Source organism: Geotrypetes seraphini, chromosome 1 (genome assembly GCF_902459505.1).
Source record: "Geotrypetes seraphini chromosome 1, aGeoSer1.1, whole genome shotgun sequence".
Taxonomy (NCBI): domain Eukaryota; kingdom Metazoa; phylum Chordata; class Amphibia; order Gymnophiona; family Dermophiidae; genus Geotrypetes; species Geotrypetes seraphini.
Genome location: NC_047084.1, coordinates 74214969 through 74236889, shown reverse-complemented (window position 1 = coordinate 74236889; position 21921 = coordinate 74214969). Strand labels below are relative to the sequence as shown.

Sequence of the window (21921 nt, the reverse complement as noted above, 5' to 3'; positions counted from 1 at the left end):
TTTTCCCTCCCGACCAGGGGGGACTATGGCATAGACCTTGGAAGAATGGGATCTCTTCAAGGAAGATTCAACTAGCAGGGACTGATGAGATAACTGAGTTGTCAAATCCCTTGCGATGCACCGTTTTATACCTCGAGTCCAATTTTCCAAGTACTGCTGGAATGGAAAAGGGGGGTCTCCATGCATCGAGCAAAAGTCTAGTCCAAAAGCTTGTTAAGAGGAAGCTTGAGACACTCCGCCGGAGGCTGAGGAAGACGCATGACTTCGAGATATTCCTTAGAATATTTAGAGCCAGTGTCCAATTTCACATCCAAGTCCACAGCAAATCTGTCGGAGAAAAGATGAAAAAGTTAACTGATCTGGCGATGCCTTGTCTCGAGAGGGACTCGAAGACGTCGAGGCAGCACATGTCGAAGAAGAAGCTTCATCATGGAAAAAAGTCTCATAGGAACCCGGTGATTTGGACGAAGCAATCGAGGCCGGAATATCCTCGAGGTCCGGCATCGGAGACCTGGAATGAGGAGTCAGTGGTCTAGTTGAGGGTGGAGTAGAGCGAGGCTTCGAGGAAGATGGTATATCCTGCGAAGAACGATGCCTGGAAGAATGCCTTGAAGAAGGCCTCGAACAATGGTGAGAACTGTGTCTAGAACCAGATCTCGAGGATCGAAATTTTGCCTCAGAGATGGGAGCAGCCAATGCCATTGTATGAATAGGACTAGAGGCTGTAGATCGAAGCTCCAGAGGCTTGGAAGAGGAACCTCGATGCACTCGCAAAGACTCTGCTCCTTGCTGAGAGTGTGAGGATTCTCGTCGAGGCACTTGCAAAGAATCTACTCCTTGCCTTTCGTGCTTTGGAGGCAGACCAGACACTCGCAGAGACTCTGTTCCCTGCAAAGAGTGTGACTCCGACTGGGACATAGGAAGCGGCTCGACCTCGCAGGAGTCTGCTGAATGCCCAGGCAGGATAATAGGAAGCAGTTTAGGACCCATAATAGTGAGGTACTGAAGAAACTGCTTCTCTAAGATGGTCTGGAAAGAAGCTGGCAAGGTTGGGACTGCATCTGAAACCGGAACACCTGCCTTGGCTGGAGGTTCCTTCGAGGTTGCATGAATGTGCTTCAACTTAGGAGTCTTAGACACTTTAATCACCACCGGCGGAACTGACTGCTGAGCTATCTGACCTGAGGAAACAGGAGAAGATACAGCAGATGACGTCGAAGCAAGAGCCGCTGCAAACAATGAAGGTTTGATGAGGCTCGAGATAGAAGCAGGAGGTGCGGAAAAAGGCTCGATGGAAGTCGAGGCTGAAGACGCCTTCGAAGTCGAGGGATCAGTCGAAGACTCCATCTCGAAGAGCTTGTCCACCTGAATGCAACGACGCTTAAAAGCACGAGGCTGAAGTGTTTGGCAAGGCAGGCACGACCTGGGATGATGTGAAGACCCAAGGCACTTGAGGCAGCGTCTATGAGAGTCTGTGATTGAGATCGCGTGCCGACACCTGCTACATTTCTTAAAGCCTGGAGGAGGCCGGGAGATAGGCCAAAAAACAGCTGCTGCAAGGTCAAAGCTCATGGGCTGCGGCCGAGCGGCCCATCTCGGGGAAAGGACAGTAGTCGAAAAAAATTTATTTATTTTTTTTAACTAATAAAAGTAAATAAACAAAATAAAACAGCGATTTGTGACAAAAATACACCAATCGCAGTTGAGAGAAGGCAAAAGTGAACAAAGTTGAATGCAGAGAGTCAAAGACAGATTCTCGGCTCCGTGGAAAACTAAGAACTGAGGAGACGCGCCCTGTGCTGGGCGGGAAGGCACTCGCACATGCGCGGGCGACTCGAAACTTCTAGTTTCTTCAAGCAAGTCTGCTTGTGAGGCGTCCGCATCGGGGCTCCGTCAGATGACGTCACCCATATATGAGAATACCTGCCTGCTTGTCCTGGGATAAGAGGCCATCAAGTCTCAAGGAACCAAGCTGTTAAGTGTAGAGACTGCAGGTTGGTATGGAGCAGAGATTCCCGACTCTGCGTAAGTAGTGAAGGAAAAACAGACAGAAGAAGAGGCTCCCTGGAACTGAGTTGCAGCAGAAGAGAGAACCACGGTTGACGGGGCCACCGAGGAGCAATCAGAATCACGGTGTCGTGAGTGGACTTGAGCATGACGAGAGTCTTTAGAATCAGAGGGAATGGAGGGAATGCGTATAGAAACAGGTTCGTCGAATCCAGGAGGAAAGCATCCGCCTTGAACCAGTGGTGGATGTAAACCCTGGAGCACAAACGAGGCAACTTGAGATTGTGGAGGGACGCGAACAGGTCGATCTCTGGAGTCCCCCACTGCGCAAACACCTGACGCAGAGTCAAGGAATGGATTGACCAATCATGAGGCTGCAGAAGGCGGCTCAACTTGTTGGCTAGGCAGTTCCGCTGGCCCTGAATGTAGGCCGCACGAGGAAAAATGTTGTGGCGGATCGCCCAATGTCAGAGCCGAATTGCTTCCTGACACAGGGACAGAGATCCCGTGCCTCCCTGTTTGTCGATATAATACATGGAGACCTGGTTGTCCGTGCGAATCAGCACCACACAGTTTCGGATCAGATGACGGAAAGCCTTCAGAGTGTTGAAAACCGCTCGAAGCTCCAGCAATTTGATGTGGCAGAGACGGTCCGCAGTGGACCAAAGCCCCTGGGTTCGAAGACCGTCCAGATGAGCCCCCAAGCATAGGCTGACGAGTTTGTCCTGAGAATTTTCTGCGGGGGAGGAGCATGAAACAGAAAACCTCTGGAAAGATTGGAAGAGAGCATCCACCAGCGGAGAGACTGCTTCAACAAAGGAGTCATGACAATGTGTCAAGCCACAGGATCCCGATCCTGGTTCCACTGAGATGCCAGAGTACACTGAGATATGCGGAGGTGAAGTCTGGCAAAAGGAGTCACGTGAACCGTGGTGGCCATGTGGCCCAATAGGACCAACATAAGACCGAGGGCGGGAGAGACACCTTCCGACAAAAGATGGATAAGGGTCTCTGACGAGGCAAGAAGGAGCGAAGGCGAAGAGTGTCCAGCACCGCCCCGATAAACTCGAGGGACTGGGACGGACACAGCTGGGACTTGGAAAAGTTCACCAGTCTGATTCTTCACCACCAAGACCACCTGACGAGATGACGCTTTGATCAGCCAATCGTCGAGGTAAGGAAAAACCTGCAGCCCCCACAGACACAGGGCAGTTGCCACCACGGCCAGGAACTTCATGAAAACCCTTGGAGAGGCTGCAAGGCTGAAGGGAAGAATACGATATTGGAGGTGGAGAACCCCCACCCGGAATCTCAGATACTGGCGAGAAGCCGGGTGAATCAAGATGTGCGTGTAGGCCTCCTTGAGGTCCAACGAGCACAGCCAGTCCCCCCTTGTCCAGCAGGGGGTTCAACATGGGGAGAGTGAGCATCCTGAACTTTTCTCGGACTACAAACTTGTTCAGGGCTCTGAGGTCCAGAATAGGGCGCAAGTATCCCGTCTTCTTGGGGACCAGAAAATACCGGGAATAAAACCCCGTATTGAGCTGATCCTGAGGAACCTCCTCGACCGCCCGGAGGCGAAGGAGGGCCTGAGCTTCCCGCAGAAGAAGGGGAAGTTGCGACCTTGAAGAAGGAAACTCTCTTGGTGGAAGGTCCGGGGGTACGCGACTGAAGTGAAGCGAGTACCCATCCCGGACAATGGAAAGCACCCAAAGGTCTGTGGTAAGTTTCTCCCACTGAGGATAGAAATGACAGAGATGACCCCCAATGGAAAGGGGGGAAGGCTCCAGAAGAAAGGGAGTTGGCAGGTTCAGACTGGAATTGTCAAAAAAAAACAAACAGCCCAACTTTCGCTGGAGCAGGCGGTTGGGCTTTAGGGGGACGCAGCTGCTGCTGGGATCACCTCGGAGGCGGGCGAGAAAACACAGGAGTAGATTTCTGCAGGTATCGCTTCAGAGAAATCTTGTACGGTCGAGCAGGAGGAGTTTTCGGTTTGAGCCTCACCAGGGAGGCGAAAGACCACTCATGCTCAGAAAGGCGTTTAGTGGCAGCTTCAATAGTCATCAAACAGCTCATTCCCCACACAAGGGAGGTTCGCTAGACGATCCTGGAGGTTGGGGTCCATGTCCACTATCCGGAGCCAGGCCAGGCGACGCATGGCGACCGCAAAGGTCATGACTCTCGAGGACAACTCAAAAGCGTCGTAAGCCGCTTGAAACGTATAGAGACGAAGTTGAGAAAGGGTCTCCTGGAGAAGACGGAACTCCTGCTGACGAGGAGCAGGCATGTCCGACTGAAACAGTTGGAGGGTGTCCACACAGAATCTGAGATAGGACGTGAAGGTAAAATTATAATTGAGAACTCGGTTAGCCATCATGGAGTTCTGGTAAAAACAGCGACCAAACTTGTCCATGGTACGCCCTTCCCTGCTCAGAGAGATAGCAGCGTAGACCTTGGAGGGGTTTGACTTCTTTAAGGAAGACTCCCCCACCAGGGACTGATGGGAAAGATGCGGATTCTCAAACCCCTTAACTGGAACCGTCTGGTAACGGAACTCCATCTTGGAAGGAATGGCTGTGACTGCATACGGAGTTTCCAAATTCTGGAGAAACGTCTGCTGGAGCACTTGATGTAGAGGCAAATGCAACACCTCATGGGGCGGATTCGGGAGCCCAATCTCCGCCAAATATACCCAAGTATACCAGGAGTCGGACTGGAGATCCAGCTGCAGCGCCTTCCCCATGTCTGAGACAAATCGGGTAAAGAAGGAGGCTTTAGAAGAGGAAGGATCCTCAAGAGGCGAGGAAGATCAAGACCTCGTAGCAGCAGAGAAAGAGGGAGAAACTTCCCTCGAATAATATGCAGGTGCTTCTGAGTCCCGAGATCGGGACACCAAGGATGCCCTGCTGAACTGCCCCCGGAGGTGTCGAAGAACGGCTCCATCGGAGATGACTTGGGGAGGACCCCGGTGTCCGAAGCATCACCACCCGAAGCTTCAGAAGAGTCGGTGGGAAAGTCAATTCCCCCAAGGGCGGTGAAGAAGGGAACCTCGATCCGGAAACCCCCTGCCCCGAAGAAAGGGGCAGGGAAGGAGACAAGCAAGAGCTCGCACCAAACGTATGTGGGGCAGATGCCCGGATAGGCCCCATGGGCCTTTCGATCGGGGAGCAGCCCCGGTGAGGAAGGGAAGTCCGTTGCAGTTTCGAAGGTACAAGCCTCGAAGGTGCGGAAGCCCTCAATCGAGGGCCCACCCGGGCCACCCGGAAAGGCACATGCCTTGAATCCGGGGAAGAAGAATTGCTCGAAGGCAATCAGCGAGACGAGCCTGGAGGAACCTCAGAAGAACGCTCAGGCTGGGGTTGGGTTGAGAACGGGGTCAATTGATCCAGAACCGAGGAAATCTGCGTAGTAAGGATAGCCTTAAGCATGTCCTCAAACATAGGCACCGAGACCAGAGGAGGCTGGGTCTGGGATGCAACAGCGCGCTCCTTCGGGGGCGACCTCGAGGAAGAGTATTCGCGACGTGAGGAGGCACGTTTAGCATGAGGTCTCGAAGAGGCCGAAGAAGCGGAACTCGCATGAAACTCCAAGGGAGGCTTCTTTGCTGGCACACCTGAGGAGGGAAGAGGAGACTTACTCGAGGCCGGGGCAGCAGGTGGAGCCGAGGTCGAGGCCTTCGAGAATGAGGGCGACTTCATCGAGGTAGAGGATTTCGAAGCCGAAGCACCAACCGGCGGGGCCGATGTCAAGGCCGAGGCTGTGCCTTCAGTCTCCATAGGGCCAATGAGTTGCAGGATATTGGCCACACACCGAAGGGCCCACGGTTGAAGAATCGCATAACGCGGGCAAGACTTGGCGCGGTGATCAGCACCAAGGCACTCCACACGATGGGGGTTGGTGATAGAGATCACCCGGTTGCACTTAAACCCGGACAGAGGCCAGGACATAGGAAAAAATACAGCTGCGGCCCCGCGAGGCCTGGCGGCCTGACAAAAACCGGCAGCCCGGTCGAAAAAGAGATATGAAAGTTAAAAAGGTTTTTTTAGAAAGAAAAGACACACTGCACAGCGACTTACCCGAAAATAATAAAGCAAGCCGCGGTGCAAGAGGCACTATGAAATCGCGCAGAGCAAAGGAGCAGGCCTTTGGCTCCGCGGAAAACATAGAACTGAGGCCACGCTGAGGAGACGCATGCCCCGAGTCAGGCGGGAAGGCACACGCGCAAGCTTGAAGATCTTCAATCAAGTCTGCTTGCGAGAACGTCCACTAGGGAGCTCCGTTGATGACATCACCCACATGTAGAGAATATGCTTCCTGCTTGTCCTGGGATAAATATTCATACCCTTCAGACAAAGTCTCAAATGGCAATGCACAGTACTTAGCTGTCTGTTGATTCCCTGCTTGTCCTTGCCTGCCTGGTAAGAAATTACGTTGCTTGGGAAAGCTGTTGAGCTTGGGGCTGTGTGCCCTGCTGTGATCTCCCTGTTAGAGTCAGCTGGGGTTAATTTATTTACCTGCAGCCGGGCTGCCTGAGACATACCTGACTGCAGCTTCCTGAGGCAGACTTCACCCACCTCTTATTGATTCTCTGGTTCTCCCTAGAGCAGGGAATGGAATAATAGTGGCTAGTCTGTATTTTAGGAGCCCTCCCTGCCTGAATTCCTAGTTGATGAATCTCCTTTCTTTTTAGCTGGGTTAAAACCTGGTTTCCTGCTTGGTACAAAGGCTTTATTTTAGAGAATGCTGGCATTACAGCATGGCTTTTAGACCTGACAGGTGTTTGCCTGTCACAATAAATTAAGATCCAGATGTTCTTTTCCCATAAGACTTATCTAGAAGTAAAAAGCGAGCAACATTTTCCTCTCTCCTTCTCTAAAATCTGGAATCTTCACAGGGCATGATCTGAAATAGTAATTTATACAGTAGAAAGATATCTAGTGTCCTATCCAAAAATATATAATCTACGCAAGTGTATGTCCCATGAGAGTAAGAGTAAAAAATGTAATCACACACCTTAGGGTATTACTCTTGTCAAGAGTCAAATAACCTCAATTCATCAGTCAAGACATGTAAAACTTAGTTGTCCTAAAGTCTACTAGAGAGGCAACACCAGAGCAATCTACCTCTGGTCTCAGGGAAGCATTAAAGGTCTGCACCCACTATCAAACAGTCATCAATGCAATAAAAAGTCTACTTGGTCAAACAAAAACAATACAAAAAAAAAGCAGCCAACATGTACAGAATCTTTGTTTTTCAATTATTCGTACTTTAGATGATGTTATTTCTGATGGTAAGCTGCTTGATTTTTCACAAGTGCAACACAAATTTGGTCTTAATAAAAAAAAATTATAGATGGTTGCAATTGAAGCAAGCCATTCAGGTAGGGTTCCTTGTATGGAAAAATCTTAGTAGTTAGTATAGTCTGCTGCTCTTATGTTTTCAAGTGGATTTCCTGGGACACCAGGCCACCCAGTGGTATAAATTAATATCTGGATTTTTAAATAAGAAACCGAAAACAGGTCTAAGAGACATTTGGAGCATTGAGATTAAGCACCAAATTACTGCGTCTCAATGGCCATGAATTTGGGCTTGGAGGATGAGTTGTACAGTGTCTGAATCTATGAGACAAACTTGGTTTTTTTTCTTACATAGAGCATTTTGGACCCCAGTTCGTTTACAGAAGTTAAATAGTTCTAAGTCAAATAGATGCTGGCACTGTCTTCTTGAAGCTGGGACATTAGATCATTTGTTATTCTATTGTCCATTGATTCTTGCTTTTTGGAAATCAATATGGGGTCAAATAAATTGTTTGTTGGAAAATCTGGTGGCATTATCGTATGATACTGTACTGTTTAGCTTGTCAATGAGGGCTAAGAGCCACATATCATCTAATAATAACAGGCTTCTACTTATTATGACAGGGGTTGCCATACAAAAGATTATGAGTAACTGGAAAAACTGGGAGAGACTGAATTACAGTTTCTGGTGGAACTCTTTATGTCACATTTATAAAATGGAAAGGACAATAACCACACAGCAGGGGAATTTTCAGGATATTTGGGAGCCATTAACTGAAAAATATTGTATTATTTTTCCCCTTAAATATGCATGTCCAAGGTGGGGGGGGAAATGTTTTTTGGTTTGATTATTAAAGTAAGGTATATAGGAATGGAGATTATGGTAGGTTTTTTTGAATTTAAAGAATGTTATTGATTTGGGGGGAGGAGGGATTTTAACAGAATATTAAGTGTTGTATCTGAGTTTAAAATGTTATATATGCTGTTACACTTATTGTAAGTTTTGAAAAATGAATAAAGAATAAAAAAAGGAATAAATATAGCAGACCAATGTCCAGTCTGTTCTCCTATATCAGTATTAACTCAGCCTGACAAGTTTTCATTTTTTTCATTTCATTTTTGGTTTTTGTTATTTTCATAATATACAAGTTGCTGTAATGGGTCAGACCAAAGGTTCAAGCTAACACAGTAACCTGTTTCCAGTCCATGGATTTATATTTATATAAGGACTGCTGAAAAGTTCTTAGCCCAACCAAGATGAGAATGATGTGAAGTCATGAAACTTACAAGTCATTCCACACTTTTCATTTCAATGATATGAAATATGAAAGAAACAAAATAACTTGTAAGTTTCAAGGCAGCATCCCCTTGTGTTTGTTTATATATATATATGTTTCTAAACAACTGGAGTATTGTGTTCAATTCTAGTCTCCTAATCTCAAGAAAGATAAAGACATGCTAGAAAAGGTTCAAAAAATAGCGACCAAGATGATATAGGGCAGGGGTACCCAAATGGTCAATCGCGATCAACCAGTAGATTGCAAAGGCAACGCGAGTTGATTGCATTGCCTTTGCGATCTTGCTCTTCCTACCTCCCCTAGCAAGGCCAGTCTTGTACAAGCGCTGGACACACAAGACTTCACCTCCAACATCAATTTTGACGTTGGAGAGGAAGTTCTGGGCCAGCCAAACACTGCCTAGCTGACCTGGAACTTCCTCTCCGACATCTGAATTGGTGTCGGAGGTGAAGGCTTGTGGGCCCAGTGCTTGTCCGTGCCAGGCCTGGCTCTGGGAAGCAGGGAGAAATCGGCGTGGTGGTGGCAGGGAGAGAGAAAGAATCGGGGAAGTGGAGAAATCGGAGCGATGGCTTGGGGGGGGGGGCAGGGGGAGAGAGAGAGAAATAAAGAAATAAAGAAGGGGACAGGGAGAGAGAGAAAGACAGAAATAAAGAGGGGGCAGGGAGAGAGACAGAAAGAAAAAGAGAGGGGGCAGAAAGAAAGAAAGACAGACAGAAAGAAAGAAATATTGGATTTATAGAAGAAGGAAGTGCAACTAGAGGCTCATGAAATCACCAGACAACAAAGGTAGGAAAAATGATTTTATTTTCAATTTAGTGATCAAAATATGTCCGTTTTGAGAATTTATATCTGCTGTCTATATTTTGCACTATGGCCCCCTTTTACTAAACCGCGATAGTGGTTTTTAGAATCGGGAGCTGCGAGGGGCATTCAGCGCAGCTCCCTACGCTAAAAACCGCTATCACGGTTTAGTAAAAGGGGAGGGGGTATATTTGTCTATTTTTGTATAGTTGTTACTGAGGTGACATTTTAAAGTCATCTGCATTGACCTCTGAAAACCCCCTGAATACAAATGATAATTAACATTTTCTCTGCGTACAGTGCTTTGTGTTTTTTTAAATTTTATTGTTGGTGGATCATTTTGACTTGGTCATTTTAGAAGTAGCTCGCAAGCCAAAAAAGCGTGGGCACCCCTGATATAGGGGATGGAATTCCTCTCATATGAGGAAAGACTAAAGAGGTTAAGGCTCTTCAGCTTGGAAAACAGACAGCTGAGGGGAGATGATATTGAAGTCTACAAAATCCTGAATGGTGTTAACAGGTACAAGTGGATTGATTTTTTACTCCATCAAAAATTACATAGGCTAGGGCAGTGAAGGCTAACCTTTTTGAGCCCGAGTGCCCAAACTGCCGCACAAAACCAAAGAATTTTCTCAAAGTGCCAGCACGTCAATTAAATCTTAATAACAAGATTTTAGTATCTAAAAACTCTTTATAAAGTTGCCTGAACTATGTAACATCATTTTTAAAGGTTGGAATCTTTGTATTGTCAGAGAATCAATTTGATTCACAATCCTTTGGTTTTCATTTCAATTTATTGGCAATTTATAATGTTTTAATGATTTCATTCATGGGCCAAATACACACATACTTTTCTCTGTCGCCACACTCTTTGACCAAAAGATTTGTAAGCCTGCAACCACGTCAAGGTAGACTCTTTCAGCAGCTCCCCTCCCTCCCCCTTACCTTTGTGGCCAAGTCAAAATGATCTACCAAAAATAAAATTTTAAAAACACAAAGCACGCTGTACGCAGAGAAAAAGTTAATTATTTATATTCCACGGGTTTTCAAAGAGGTCAAGGCAGATGACTTTATGCAATGTCACCTCAATAACAACTATACAAAAATAGACAAATATTCCCCCTCCCTTTTTACTAAACCGCGATAGCGGTTTTTAGCGCAGAGACCTGCGCTGAATGCCCCTCGCTGCTCTTGAAGCTCATAGGCTCTCTGCGCTAAAAAACGCTATTGCGGTTTAGTAAAAGGGGGCCATAGTGCAAAATATAGACAGCATATATAAATTCTCAAAACGGTCACATTTTGATCACTAAATTGAAAATAAAATCATTTTCCTAACTTTGGTAATTTCATCAGTCTCTGGTTGCACTTTATTCTTCTGATTGTGCATCCAATATTTCTTCCCTTTTTTCAGCCTCCTGTATGCTTTCTCTCCTCCAGACCTCATTCCCTCCCCAAACTTTTTCTTTGTTTCACCCTGCCCCCTTCTTTCTTTTTCTCTCTCTCCATACCCCCTTTCATTCTGTATGTCTGTCTTTCTCTCTCTCTCCGTGCCCCATTTTTCTTTATTTCACCCAGACCTCTTTCTTTTTTTTTTTTTTGGCTCCCTGTCCCCCCCTTTCTTTCTTTCTCCTTGCCCTCCCCTATGCCACCACCATTGGGAAAATGCTGCCACCGCCACTGGGGAATAGGCTGCCACTGCCGCTATCGGGAACAGGCCAGCGCCAAGTTCGCCCTGCTTCTCTTCCCCACGGGGCAAACCAACTCTCGCCACTCGACGTCAATTCTAACATCGGAGAGGACATTCTGGGCCAGCCAGGCAGCGATTGGCTGGCCCAGAACGTCCTCTCCGACATCAGAATTGACGCGGGTGGCGAGAGTTGGTCGGCCCCACAGGGAAAAGCAGGGAGAACTTGGCACCGGCCTGTTCCCAATGGCGGCGGTGGCACTCAAGTGGCTAAAGAGACGCATTTGCCAGCCTAGGGAGAACACTGGAGGGTGGCCAGCTGTGCACCCCCTTGGGGCGTAAAACCGGGGAAGACCGCCCCACCCCCACCTTGGTATGCCACTGTCTGTACCTCACTCCCTCCCTATGACCAAAAATTCTCCTTTCTTCTATTCCCCGTGTACACAACCATCTCTTTCCCTCCCTTCCTCTCTCCCAAGTCCTTGCCTTCTGTGTCTAAAAACCCATTCCCTCCCCCACCTCAGCATCTCTTTCCCTCCCTTCCTCTCTCTCAAGTCCATGCCTTCTGTGTCCAAAAACACATTCCCTCCCCCATCTCAGCATCTCTTTCCCTCCTTTCCTCTCTCCCAAGTCCATGCCTTGTCCAAAAACCCATTCCCTCCCCCACCTCAGCATCTATTTCCCTCCCTTCCTCTCTCCCAAGTCCATGCCTTCTGTGTCCAAAAACCCATTCCCTCCCCCACCTCAGCATCTCTTTCCCTCCCTTCCTCTCTCCCAAGTCCATGCCTTCTGTGTACAAAAACCCATTCCCTCCCCCACCTCAGCATCTATTTCCCTCCCTTCCTCTCTCCCAAGTCCATGCCTTCTGTGTGCAAAAACCCATTCCCTCCCCCACCTCAGCATCTCTTTCCCTCCCTTCCTTTCTCCCAAGTTCATGCTTTGTGTCCAAAACGCACTCCCTCCCCCTTTTGTGTTCCCCGTTTGTCTCCCAGCCCATTTTAGCAACTTTCTCAGCAAAATGTAGCTCGAGCCGCGTAGGCTTGTCTTCTGTTTCCTGCCTGTCCCGCCGCGCACACATAGCCGATCGGAAATCTTCCCCGACTTCAGCGCTGACGTCGGAGGGCGGGCTTTGCTTAAGCCCTCCCTCCGACGTCAGCGCTGACATCGGGGAAGATTTCCGATCGGCTGTGTGAGCGGCAGGGCAGTCGGAGTAGAAGACGAGCCTCGCGGCTCGAGTTATATTTAACCCCACGGGTCCCCCATCGTCCCCGTTCAGCTCTCTCTCCTGTGCACCCCCTGGTAGTACTGCCCTGATGGCGGCCCTGCGCGTGCCAGCTGCAAGGCCTTCGCGTGCCACAGTTGGCACGCGTGCCATAGGTTCGCCATCGCTGGACTAGGGGATACACAAAGTTAGAAGGAAATTCTTTTAAAACCAATAGGATGAAATATTTTTTCACTCAGAGAATAGATAAGCTCTGGAATATGCTGCCAGAGGATGTAGAAAGAATGGTTAATGTAACTGGTTTAAAAAAGGTTTGGACACATTCATGGAGGAAAAGTTCATTGTCTGCTATTGAGGAAGACATGGGGAAGCCACTGCTTGCCCTGGAATGTTACTACTATCTGGGTTTTTGCCAAGTACCGTGGAACATTGGTTTATGAGCATAATTCGCTCCAGAAGTATGCTCCTGGAGCGAATTATGCTCGTAAACCAAAATTGCTCATATATCAAAGTGAGTTTCCCCATAGGAATAAATGGAAACTCGCTTGATTTGTTCCCCCCCCCTCGAGGCCACTGGCGCTGCTCCATACCCACCCCCCGAAAACTGCCATCGCACACCCCCCCGCCAGCGAACGCACCCCCCCCCCGCCGCGATCTGGCATCCCCCCCAAGAATCTCGGAGAAAGCAAGACCAGAAGGCCTTGAGCATGTGCAAATGCTCAAGGTCCAGTGCAGCCCAGCCAAGAGGGAGAATCTTCGGGCACCGGCATGTCCTGTGCCTTGGTGCTGGTGCCAAATCGGGGTAAGGGATGCTGTTTGGGTGCTCGGCAGGGGATGCAGGATCGCAAGGGGAATGCTGGATCACGGTGGGGGGGGGTGCTCGTAAATCGAGTCAAGCTCAGTTTCCGAGGCACTGATTTTGCGAATGTTTTGCTCGTCTTGCAAAACACTCGCAAACCGGTGCACTCGTAAACCGAAGTTTGACTGTACTTGTGACCTGGATTGGCCACTGTGAAGACTGGATAATGGGCTAGATGGACCATTGGTCTGACCCAGCAAGGCCATTCTTATGTTTTGGCTTCATGGACTATGGGTTAATTTTCCAAGGACTGCTGAGCAGAGATGGTGTCCATCTATTAAAGAAGGGAAGAAGTGTCTTCAGTAGCTGACTAGTTAATCTACTGAAGAGGGCTTTAAACTAAAATCGTTGGGGCTTGATGATCAAAACCTCCAGGTAAGTATAAATACTCAGATAATTTAAATATTTAAATGCCTCTATACAAATGGAGAAAAAGGGGCAACCTCTGGAAAAGCAATGTTACTTACCGTAACAGTTGTTATCCAGGGACAGCAGGCAGCTATTCTCACTAGTGGGTGATGTCATCAGACAGAGCCCCGGTACGGACGTCTCACAAGCACGTGTTGCTTGTAGAAACTTAAAGTTTCTAGATGCCCGCACCGCGCATGCGCCGGTGCCTTCCTACCCGGAGATCCGGGCGTGTCTCCTCAGTTCAGGTAGCTAGCCTGAGAAGCCAACCCAGGGGAGGTGGGTGGGACGTGAGAATAGCTGCCTGCTGTCCCTGGATAACAACTGTTACGGTAAGTAACATTGCTTTATCCCAGGACAAGCAGGCAGGTATTCTCACTAGTGGGTGACCTCCAAGCTAACCTCAGTGGGATGGAGGGGGAGTTGGCGGCTTAAGAGAATAAATTTTTCAATACTGTTTGGCCAAACTGTCCATCCCGTCTGGAGAGGGTATCCAGACAATAATGTGAGGTGAATGTGTGAACCGAGGACCAGGTGGCAGCCTTGCAAATTTCCTCGATTGGTGTTGATCTGAGGAATGCTACTGAGGCTGCCATTGCTCTGACCTTATGGGCTGTGACCTTACAAGGAAGTGATAATCCAGCCTGGGCATAGCAGAAAGAGATACAAGCCGCCATCCAATTAGAGATGGTGCGCTTTGATACGGGTCTTCCCAACTTGTTAGGGTCGAAGGAGACAAAGAGTTGAGGAGTGGTTCTGTGTGGCTTGGTGCGATCCAGGTAGAAGGCCAAGGCACGTTTACAGTCTAGAGTGTGAAGGGCCGATTCTCCGTGGTGAGAATGAGGCTTAGGGAAGAATACTGGAAGTACAATGGATTGGTTGAGATGAAATTCGGAGACCACCTTAGGCAGGAATTTCGGGTGAGTGCGGAGGACCACCTTGTCATGGTGGAATACTGTGAATGGTGGGTCCGCCATCAATGCCTGGAGTTCGCTGACTCTGCGAGCGGACGTGAGGGCTACAAGGAAAAGCACTTTCCAGGTGAGATACTTCAGAGGGGCCCTGTTGAGTGGTTCAAACGGGGGCTTCATGAGATGGGAAAGGACTACATTGAGGTCCCAAACTACTGGGGGTGGTTTGAGAGGAGGGTTAACATGGAAGAGTCCTTTCATAAATCTGGCGACCACCGGATGGGCCGAGAGGGGTTTCCCTTGTAGGGGCTGGTGGAACGCCGCAATAGCGCTCAGGTGGACTCGTATGGATGTGGACTTGAGCCCAGATTGAGATAGGTGTAGGAGATAGTCCAGCACGGAGGATAAGGAAGCTCGCTGAGGTTCCTTTGACTTAGAAACGCACCATGAGGAGAATCTGGTCCATTTCTGGGAGTAGCATTGTCGAGTGGCGGGCTTCCTGGAAGCTTCCAAGACCTCCCTCACTTCTTGTGAGAATTGGTGAGGGGTTACGTTGAGAGGAACCAAGCTGTCAGGTGGAGAGACTGCAGGTTGGGATGAAGTAGTGATCCTTGCTGTTGAGTAAGTAGTGAAGGAAACACTGGAAGTGGTACTGGTTCCCTGCTGCTGAGTTGAAGTAGGAGGGAGAACCAAGGTTGTCTGGGCCACCGAGGAGCTATTAGAATCATGGTTGCCCGTTCGAACTTCAGCTTGACCAGAGTCTTCTGGATCAGCGGGAATGGTGGGAACGCATATAGAAATCGTTTCCCCCAGTTCAGTAGAAAAGCATCTGCCTCGAGGCGGTGAGGAGTGTAGATCCTGGAGCAAAACTGAGGCAGTTTGGCGTTGTGGGGAGCCGCGAAGAGGTCTATCTGAGGCGTCCCCCATTGCGTGAAGATTTGGTGAAGGGGGCTGGAATGGAGAGTCCATTCGTGCGGTTGTAGCAGACGGCTTAGTTTGTCTGCTAAGACGTTGTTCTCCCCCTGGATGTATACTGCTCTGAGTAGGGTGTTGTGGCGCACTGCCCAGTCCCAGACTCGTAGAGCTTCCTGGCAAAGGAGGGCCGAGCCCGTGCCTCCTTGCTTGTTGATATAATACATGGCGGCCTGATTGTCTGTGCGAATGAGGATTACCATGTCGTGGAGTAGGTGTTGGAAGGCTTGGAGCGCATTGAAGATGGCTCTGAGTTCCAATAGATTGATTTGGTGTAGTCTTTCCGCACTGGTCCAGAATCCTTGGGTGCGGAGACCCTCCAGGTGGGCCCCCCATGCGTAATTCGACGAATCGGTTGTGAGAACCTTCTGATGGGGGGGAGAGTGCATCAGCAAACCTCTGGATAGATTCGAAGAGGTCATCCACCAAAGTAGAGACTGCCGAAGAGCAGGTGTGACTAAGATGCGTTTGGATAGTGGATCGGATGTCTGATTCCACTGTGATGCCAGGGTCCACTGGGGGATCCTGAGGTGGAGTCTGGCAAAGGGTGTCACATGTACTGTGGAGGCCATATGGCCCAGGAGCACCATCAGTTGTCTCGCCGGTAGGGTTTGGCGAGTAGACACCGACTGGCAGAGATGAAGAAGAGACTCCATGCGTTGCCGAGGTAGGAATGCTCGGAGTCGGGTGGTGTCCAGGACCGCTCCGATGAAGGGGAGGGACTGGGTGGGTTGCAGATGAGACTTGGAGAAGTTGATCTCGAAGCCCAAATTCTGGAGGAAGTAGGTTGTAGCCAAGGCCGCCGAAGTGACCTCTGGGGCTGACGGGGCCTTGATGAGCCAGTCGTCGAGGTATGGGAACACCTGTAGACCCCTGTCCCGGAGTGCTGCGGCCACTACCACCAGGCACTTTGTGAAGACTCTGGGGGATGAAGATAGGCCGAATGGTAGCACTCGATACTGTAGGTGCAGATTTCCCACCCGAAATCTGAGGAACTTTCGGGAGGCCGGGTGAATGGGGATGTGAGTGTAGGCCTCCTTGAGATCCAGGGAGCATAACCAGTCGTTCTGCTCGAGGAGGGGGTATAGAGAAGCCAAAGTCAACATGCGAAACTTCTCTTTGACCAGGAACTTGTTGAGGGCCCGAAGGTCTAAAATGGGTCGCAGGTCGCCCGTTTTCTTCGGGACGAGGAAGTACCGGGAGTAAAACCCTCGGTTCAATTGGTCTGACGGGACCGGCTCGACAGCCCGAAGCTGAAGTAAGGTTTGGACTTCCTGAAGAAGAAGGGCGGTCTGCGTCGAGCTTGAAGGATACTCTCTTGGAGGATGGTCCGGGGGGACCCGGTGGAATTGAAGAGAGTATCCTTCTCTTATGATGGTGAGGACCCATAGGTCCGTGGTTATGGCCTCCCATCGATGGTAAAAAAGATGGAGGCGGCCCCCTATGGGAGAGGCCGAGGTTATGCTCCCGGGGGGGGCGTCAAAAGGGCTGGGGAGCCTTAGGTACAGCCGGTGGCTGAGGTTTTTGCTGAGACTTTTGGGGAGGTTGTCTCTTTGCAGGCTGTCTCGCAGCAGGCGTTTGTCTGGGCATGTAACGCCGCTGGTAAATCAGGGGTGGCCTGGAAGGTCGAGACTGTTGAGGTTTGGGTTTGGGCCGCAGGATGGATTGAAAGGATTTTTCATGATCCGACAGCTTCTTGGTAACAGTTTCGATAGACTCATCGAACAGGTCAGCTCCAGCACATGGTACGTTGGCGAGTCTGTCCTGTAGGTTGGGATCCATATCGATGGTACGGAGCCATGCCAGGCGACGCATAGCTACCGCGCTTGCGGCGGCGCGTGCCGAGAGTTCGAATGCATCGAAGGAGGATTGCATCAGCTGGAGGCGTAATTGGGAGAGGGAGGCTACCACTTCCTCGAACTCGAATCGAGCTTGGTTGTCTATGAACGGAGTGAACTTGCGGAGCACCGGCAAGAAGAACTCCAGATAGGAAGAGAAAAAGAAGTTGTAGTTTAGCACCCGTGACGCCATCATGGAGTTTTGGTAGAATTTTCTACCAAATTTGTCCATCGTTCTCCCCTCTCGGCCCGGCGGTACAGAGGCGTAGACCTGAGAGGGATGAGAGCGTTTGAGGGAGGACTCGACCAGTAGGGATTGGTGGGAGAGTTGAGGGCCCTCGAACCCTTTATGGTGCACGATGCGGTATCGAGCATCGAGTTTGCTGGGGATCGCCGGTATGGAATACGGCGTTTCGAAGCACTGCATGAAGGTCTGGTCCAGTAATTTATGCAAGGGGAGCCGAAGCGACTCCGTTGGAGGGTTAGGTAAATGCATGGTGTCCAGATACTCTTTGGAGTATCGGGAGCCCGTGTCAAGGGTCACATCCAGATCATCCGCCATTTGTCGGAGGAATGATGAGAAGGACAATTGTTCCGCCAGCGTCGGTCTGTGGGACGGGCTGGAGGAGGAGGAGGCCTCCAGGTCCGTGGACATCGGGGAGTGACAAGGAGAATCGGGCACCGGTGTCTCCTCGTACTCCGGGCCCCTCGGAGGGGACACCTCTGATGAGGAGTATCCCCTACGTTGCAGTTTTTTCTGCGGTGACACCTCCGAATGGCGTGAGGAGTGCCAGGATGAGTGTCTCGATCGGTGCCCGTCTCGGTGGCGGGACGGGGATCGGGATCGTCTGTGCATCGCATGGTCTCCCGAGGCCCCCAAGTGGATAGGGCTGGAAGCAGTGGATCGCAACTGGGTTTGCGATGCGGGTTCTTGCGATGCTACCCAAGTCTGGTAAGGAGTACGGAAGAACTCTTCCTGACTATGCCCAGGGCTTCGAGTATCGATCGGAGGTCTGGTCCCATGTTGGCGCGGAGGCGTAATGGGTTCTAATGGCGGCATCTCGGTAAGCGAGGCTTGCCGCGCGGGCATCGCCGCCCTCCCCCGTTCGTCCTCGTCGGTTGTCGAGGTCGAACGGTGTGGGGGAGGGGGAGGGGGCGGACCGCCCCTTTGGACCGGTACCGGGAGGTCACCCTGTATGGCAGCGATGAGCCCGGGTCCGATGGTCTGCATGAGCTCAACGAATTGAGCTTCCAGCACGGACCGTAGCGAAGCCGATAAGGAGGGATCCGCACCGAAAGGGGGTCCTCCTGCACGGACATCGCGCTCCTTCGAGGCCGAGTGCTTCTGCTTAGTAGCTTTCGGCACTTTGATGACCATTGGTGGCACTGTGGAAGGAAGAGGTACCTGAACCGAGGAGACCGGGGCAGGCACCGACGTCGAGCTCGTGGATGGTGTCGGGGTGAGCGATGCCGGTTTCACCACACTCGATGCAGGAGGGGTCGATGCCGGTTTCGCCCGAACCGGGGAGGTATCAGATGAAGTGGAGGCTGAGGGATCCTTAGCTGCGTCCATCTTGAACATCGATTCCCACAGTAGGCAACGCCGCTTGAATGAGCGTGCCGTAAGGGTAGAGCAAGGCCCGCACGATTTCGGGATGTGGTCAGGGCCCAAACACTGCAAACAGCGCCAGTGAGGGTCCGTGAGTGAAATCGCGCGTTGGCACTTGCTGCACTTTTTAAACCCGGTGATTGGCCGGGACATAGGCCGGAAAATCTCCGCCGCGAGGTCGAAGCCAGTGGGCCTGAGCCACGTGGCCGGCCCGTTCGACCCGCCGGAGGAAATAATCTTCTTTTTTTTTTTTTTTTTTACTGAAAAAGAAAAGAACTGTTAACTGTAATTAAAAGAAAACGAAAACGCGGACAAGGAAGGCAAATTTAACTGAATTCAGCTAGCGCATGAAGAAGTTGAACTTCTCAGCTCCGCGGAAAAGAAAGAACTGAGGAGACACGCCCGGATCTCCGGGTAGGAAGGCACCGGCGCATGCGCGGTGCGGGCATCTAGAAACTTTAAGTTTCTACAAGCAACACGTGCTTGTGAGACGTCCGTACCGGGGCTCTGTCTGATGACATCACCCACTAGTGAGAATACCTGCCTGCTTGTCCTGGGATAAACAGTGTATACTAATGCTCACAGTTTTCAAAATAAGGCTGGATCTAGAGACTGATGGAAAAGGCTGTCTTGGATTTAGTGGTGTCACAAAGGTAAGGTTCACAGAGAAATATGACTGGGATATATTTATACAGGAGGAGTGGGAATGGCATTATATGTTAATGACAGCACGGTTGTACTTATAGGGTAAGAAAGAAGCACTGTGGGTCAGTCTGGAAAGAGGGAATGGAAAATACATTTACATTTATTTGATATATAAGCCTCCTTCGCAGGGGAAGAAATGGACAGAGATTTAATATATTCCTCCTGTATCTTCCAAATCATCTTCTCAAATGTTTTCTGATACAATTGGTTTGCATTTACAAATGCAAACACTTTCAGACCAAAAGGATAAGGGTATTCAAAATTTAAGTATTGTCAACTTACATTATCATCTGTGGCCGACTCATCACACAGGAAGGAGATCTTGAAGTTGGTGCAGACAAGCCTTCCATAGACACCACGCTGTGACCCTTCATCCTGTGTGCACTTTAATACCATGCTTGCCTCACAAAGCAAAAGTTCACCTGACAGAATTCAAGCAAAATCTATTAAAACTTGGCACCAAATGCTACAGAAAACCAGAAGCCACAATAAAAAACCCATCAAACTATGCACAAAACAAAACAATTTTTTCTTAAGGCATGGTGGTTATAGATACAAGGGAAGTCCTGGAACTTGAGAACAAAACTTCTGCTATGAGTAAACTTACTATTTCAATCTGACACCTCAATAATATATCCTCACGAGAATAGTTAAAACTTCATACAAAAACCTCTGATGATTTTATAGCTCAGAAGATCTCAGCGGTGCTGCTGCATACATTACTTTGCTGTGCAGACTTAATGCACCATGATCATCATGGGTCTCCTACATAAACTGTATGCACTTTGAAAAGATCTTTAGCTGACATATCATGGCCTTAGAATTACATGGTTCTAACCGTACCGCAGTTAGAACCTTGTAATCCCATGCATAGACTAATTTCTGTACATAGAACCATGTAATTTCTTATGAAATAAAGGAACGGTTAAGTTGCAATAAATCCTCGTGAGTGTTGTAACATCTACATGTCAGACAGAACCCGGAAGTCATCGGAGTTAAAAATACTGAAAAATTGTCACTTAGAACCCTGTAATTCTAAGGTCGCATTATCTCTTATTATCTTAGTACTGTATTTATAAATAGCTGTAACAGAATTTAAATACTCATCTTTCTTAACTCCAAAATGTATGTGGCTAGGGGAAGACTCTTCAGACTGTTTTGTGCCAAACTTTATCAAGTAACTCCCTTTTGGAAGACACACTGTGAGAGAGGAATACAGTGTATATCTTCCAAAGGGGAATTCCTAGATGCCTACTCCCTCCTGCTTCATACTCCTGATTCCCACTACCATCACCCAGACCCCTCCACACGTCTGACCAACACCCCTTCCCCCGCACCATGAACATCGTGACTTCCTCAAACACCCTCCCCCTCGCAAACATCATGGCCCCCGCTGAAGATCCTTGCCAGGAGGAATGACTACTCCCTCCTACCACTGCTACTGGCTCCCCCACAACTCCCTGCTGTAAACATCGTGACCACTCGGACACCCTCCCCTCCACCACCCCTGCAAACATTGCAGCCCTGACAATCCTTGGCAGGAGGGATGCCCATTGCCTCTTGCCACTGGTTACCCCCACACCCCGCCTCTATGTGTTATTCGGTAGAAGAAAGCAGGACGGTGCCCAGTCCCTCCTGCATCAGGCCCGCCTCTGCATCAGGCCAGCTTTCCCTTCCCGGTGCATCCTGGGATGCACTGGGAGGAGTCTAAGCCTTGATTGGCTCAGGCGGAAGCTGTCTCATATTGATTCAAAATAGCTGCGAGAGAGCAAGAAGAACATGACTGCCCTTCTCCCGTGCAGGAAAAATCTAGAGCCTCTGAAGAAGAGTCCTCCATGGCTGAGGAAACCAAACACCCCACTGATCACAGCATAAGGTGTAGATGGGAGAGGAAAAGGATCTCAGAAACCTGCTTGGTAACAGGGAATAAACCTCAGCCAAGTCTGACAAGGTTCCACATTTCATTCATTGATCCTGAAAAACCACTTCCTTCCTATTTTATACACACTTGGGATTCCTGGAGCATGCAAGAATGATCACTCTATATCAATCTATTAGAGCTCCGAGTCATTCTTAGTGCCCTCCCACCTTTCAAAGTCACCTCCTCAAGTTATTTTGATCAGAATGGACAATCAAGTGGCCATGTACTATATCAACAAGCAGGGAGGTACAGGCTCTCACACTCTCTGCCAGGAGGCGATACAAATCTGGTCTTGGCGATCTCACACAACATTTTTCTGAAAGCAATAGAAATTATGATTACAGTAGCCTTGTTTGGTGTGCCCATGAGGATATCTTTAGGGTTGCAAG

At 49.5% G+C, this 21921-nt stretch overlaps 1 protein-coding gene across 3 annotated transcripts in view; it reads right to left on the bottom strand.

Moving 5' to 3' along the window:
* The window catches only part of MTMR12 (myotubularin related protein 12), a 320826-nt gene that overhangs the window by 211458 nt on the left and 87447 nt on the right, over window positions 1-21921 (bottom strand). For all 3 annotated transcript variants that reach the window (XM_033933370.1, XM_033933361.1, XM_033933379.1), the window contains one exon: window positions 19894-20033. In XM_033933370.1, the coding sequence (XP_033789261.1) occupies window positions 19894-20033 (140 nt within the window). The remainder of the gene's footprint in view (window positions 1-19893; window positions 20034-21921) is intronic.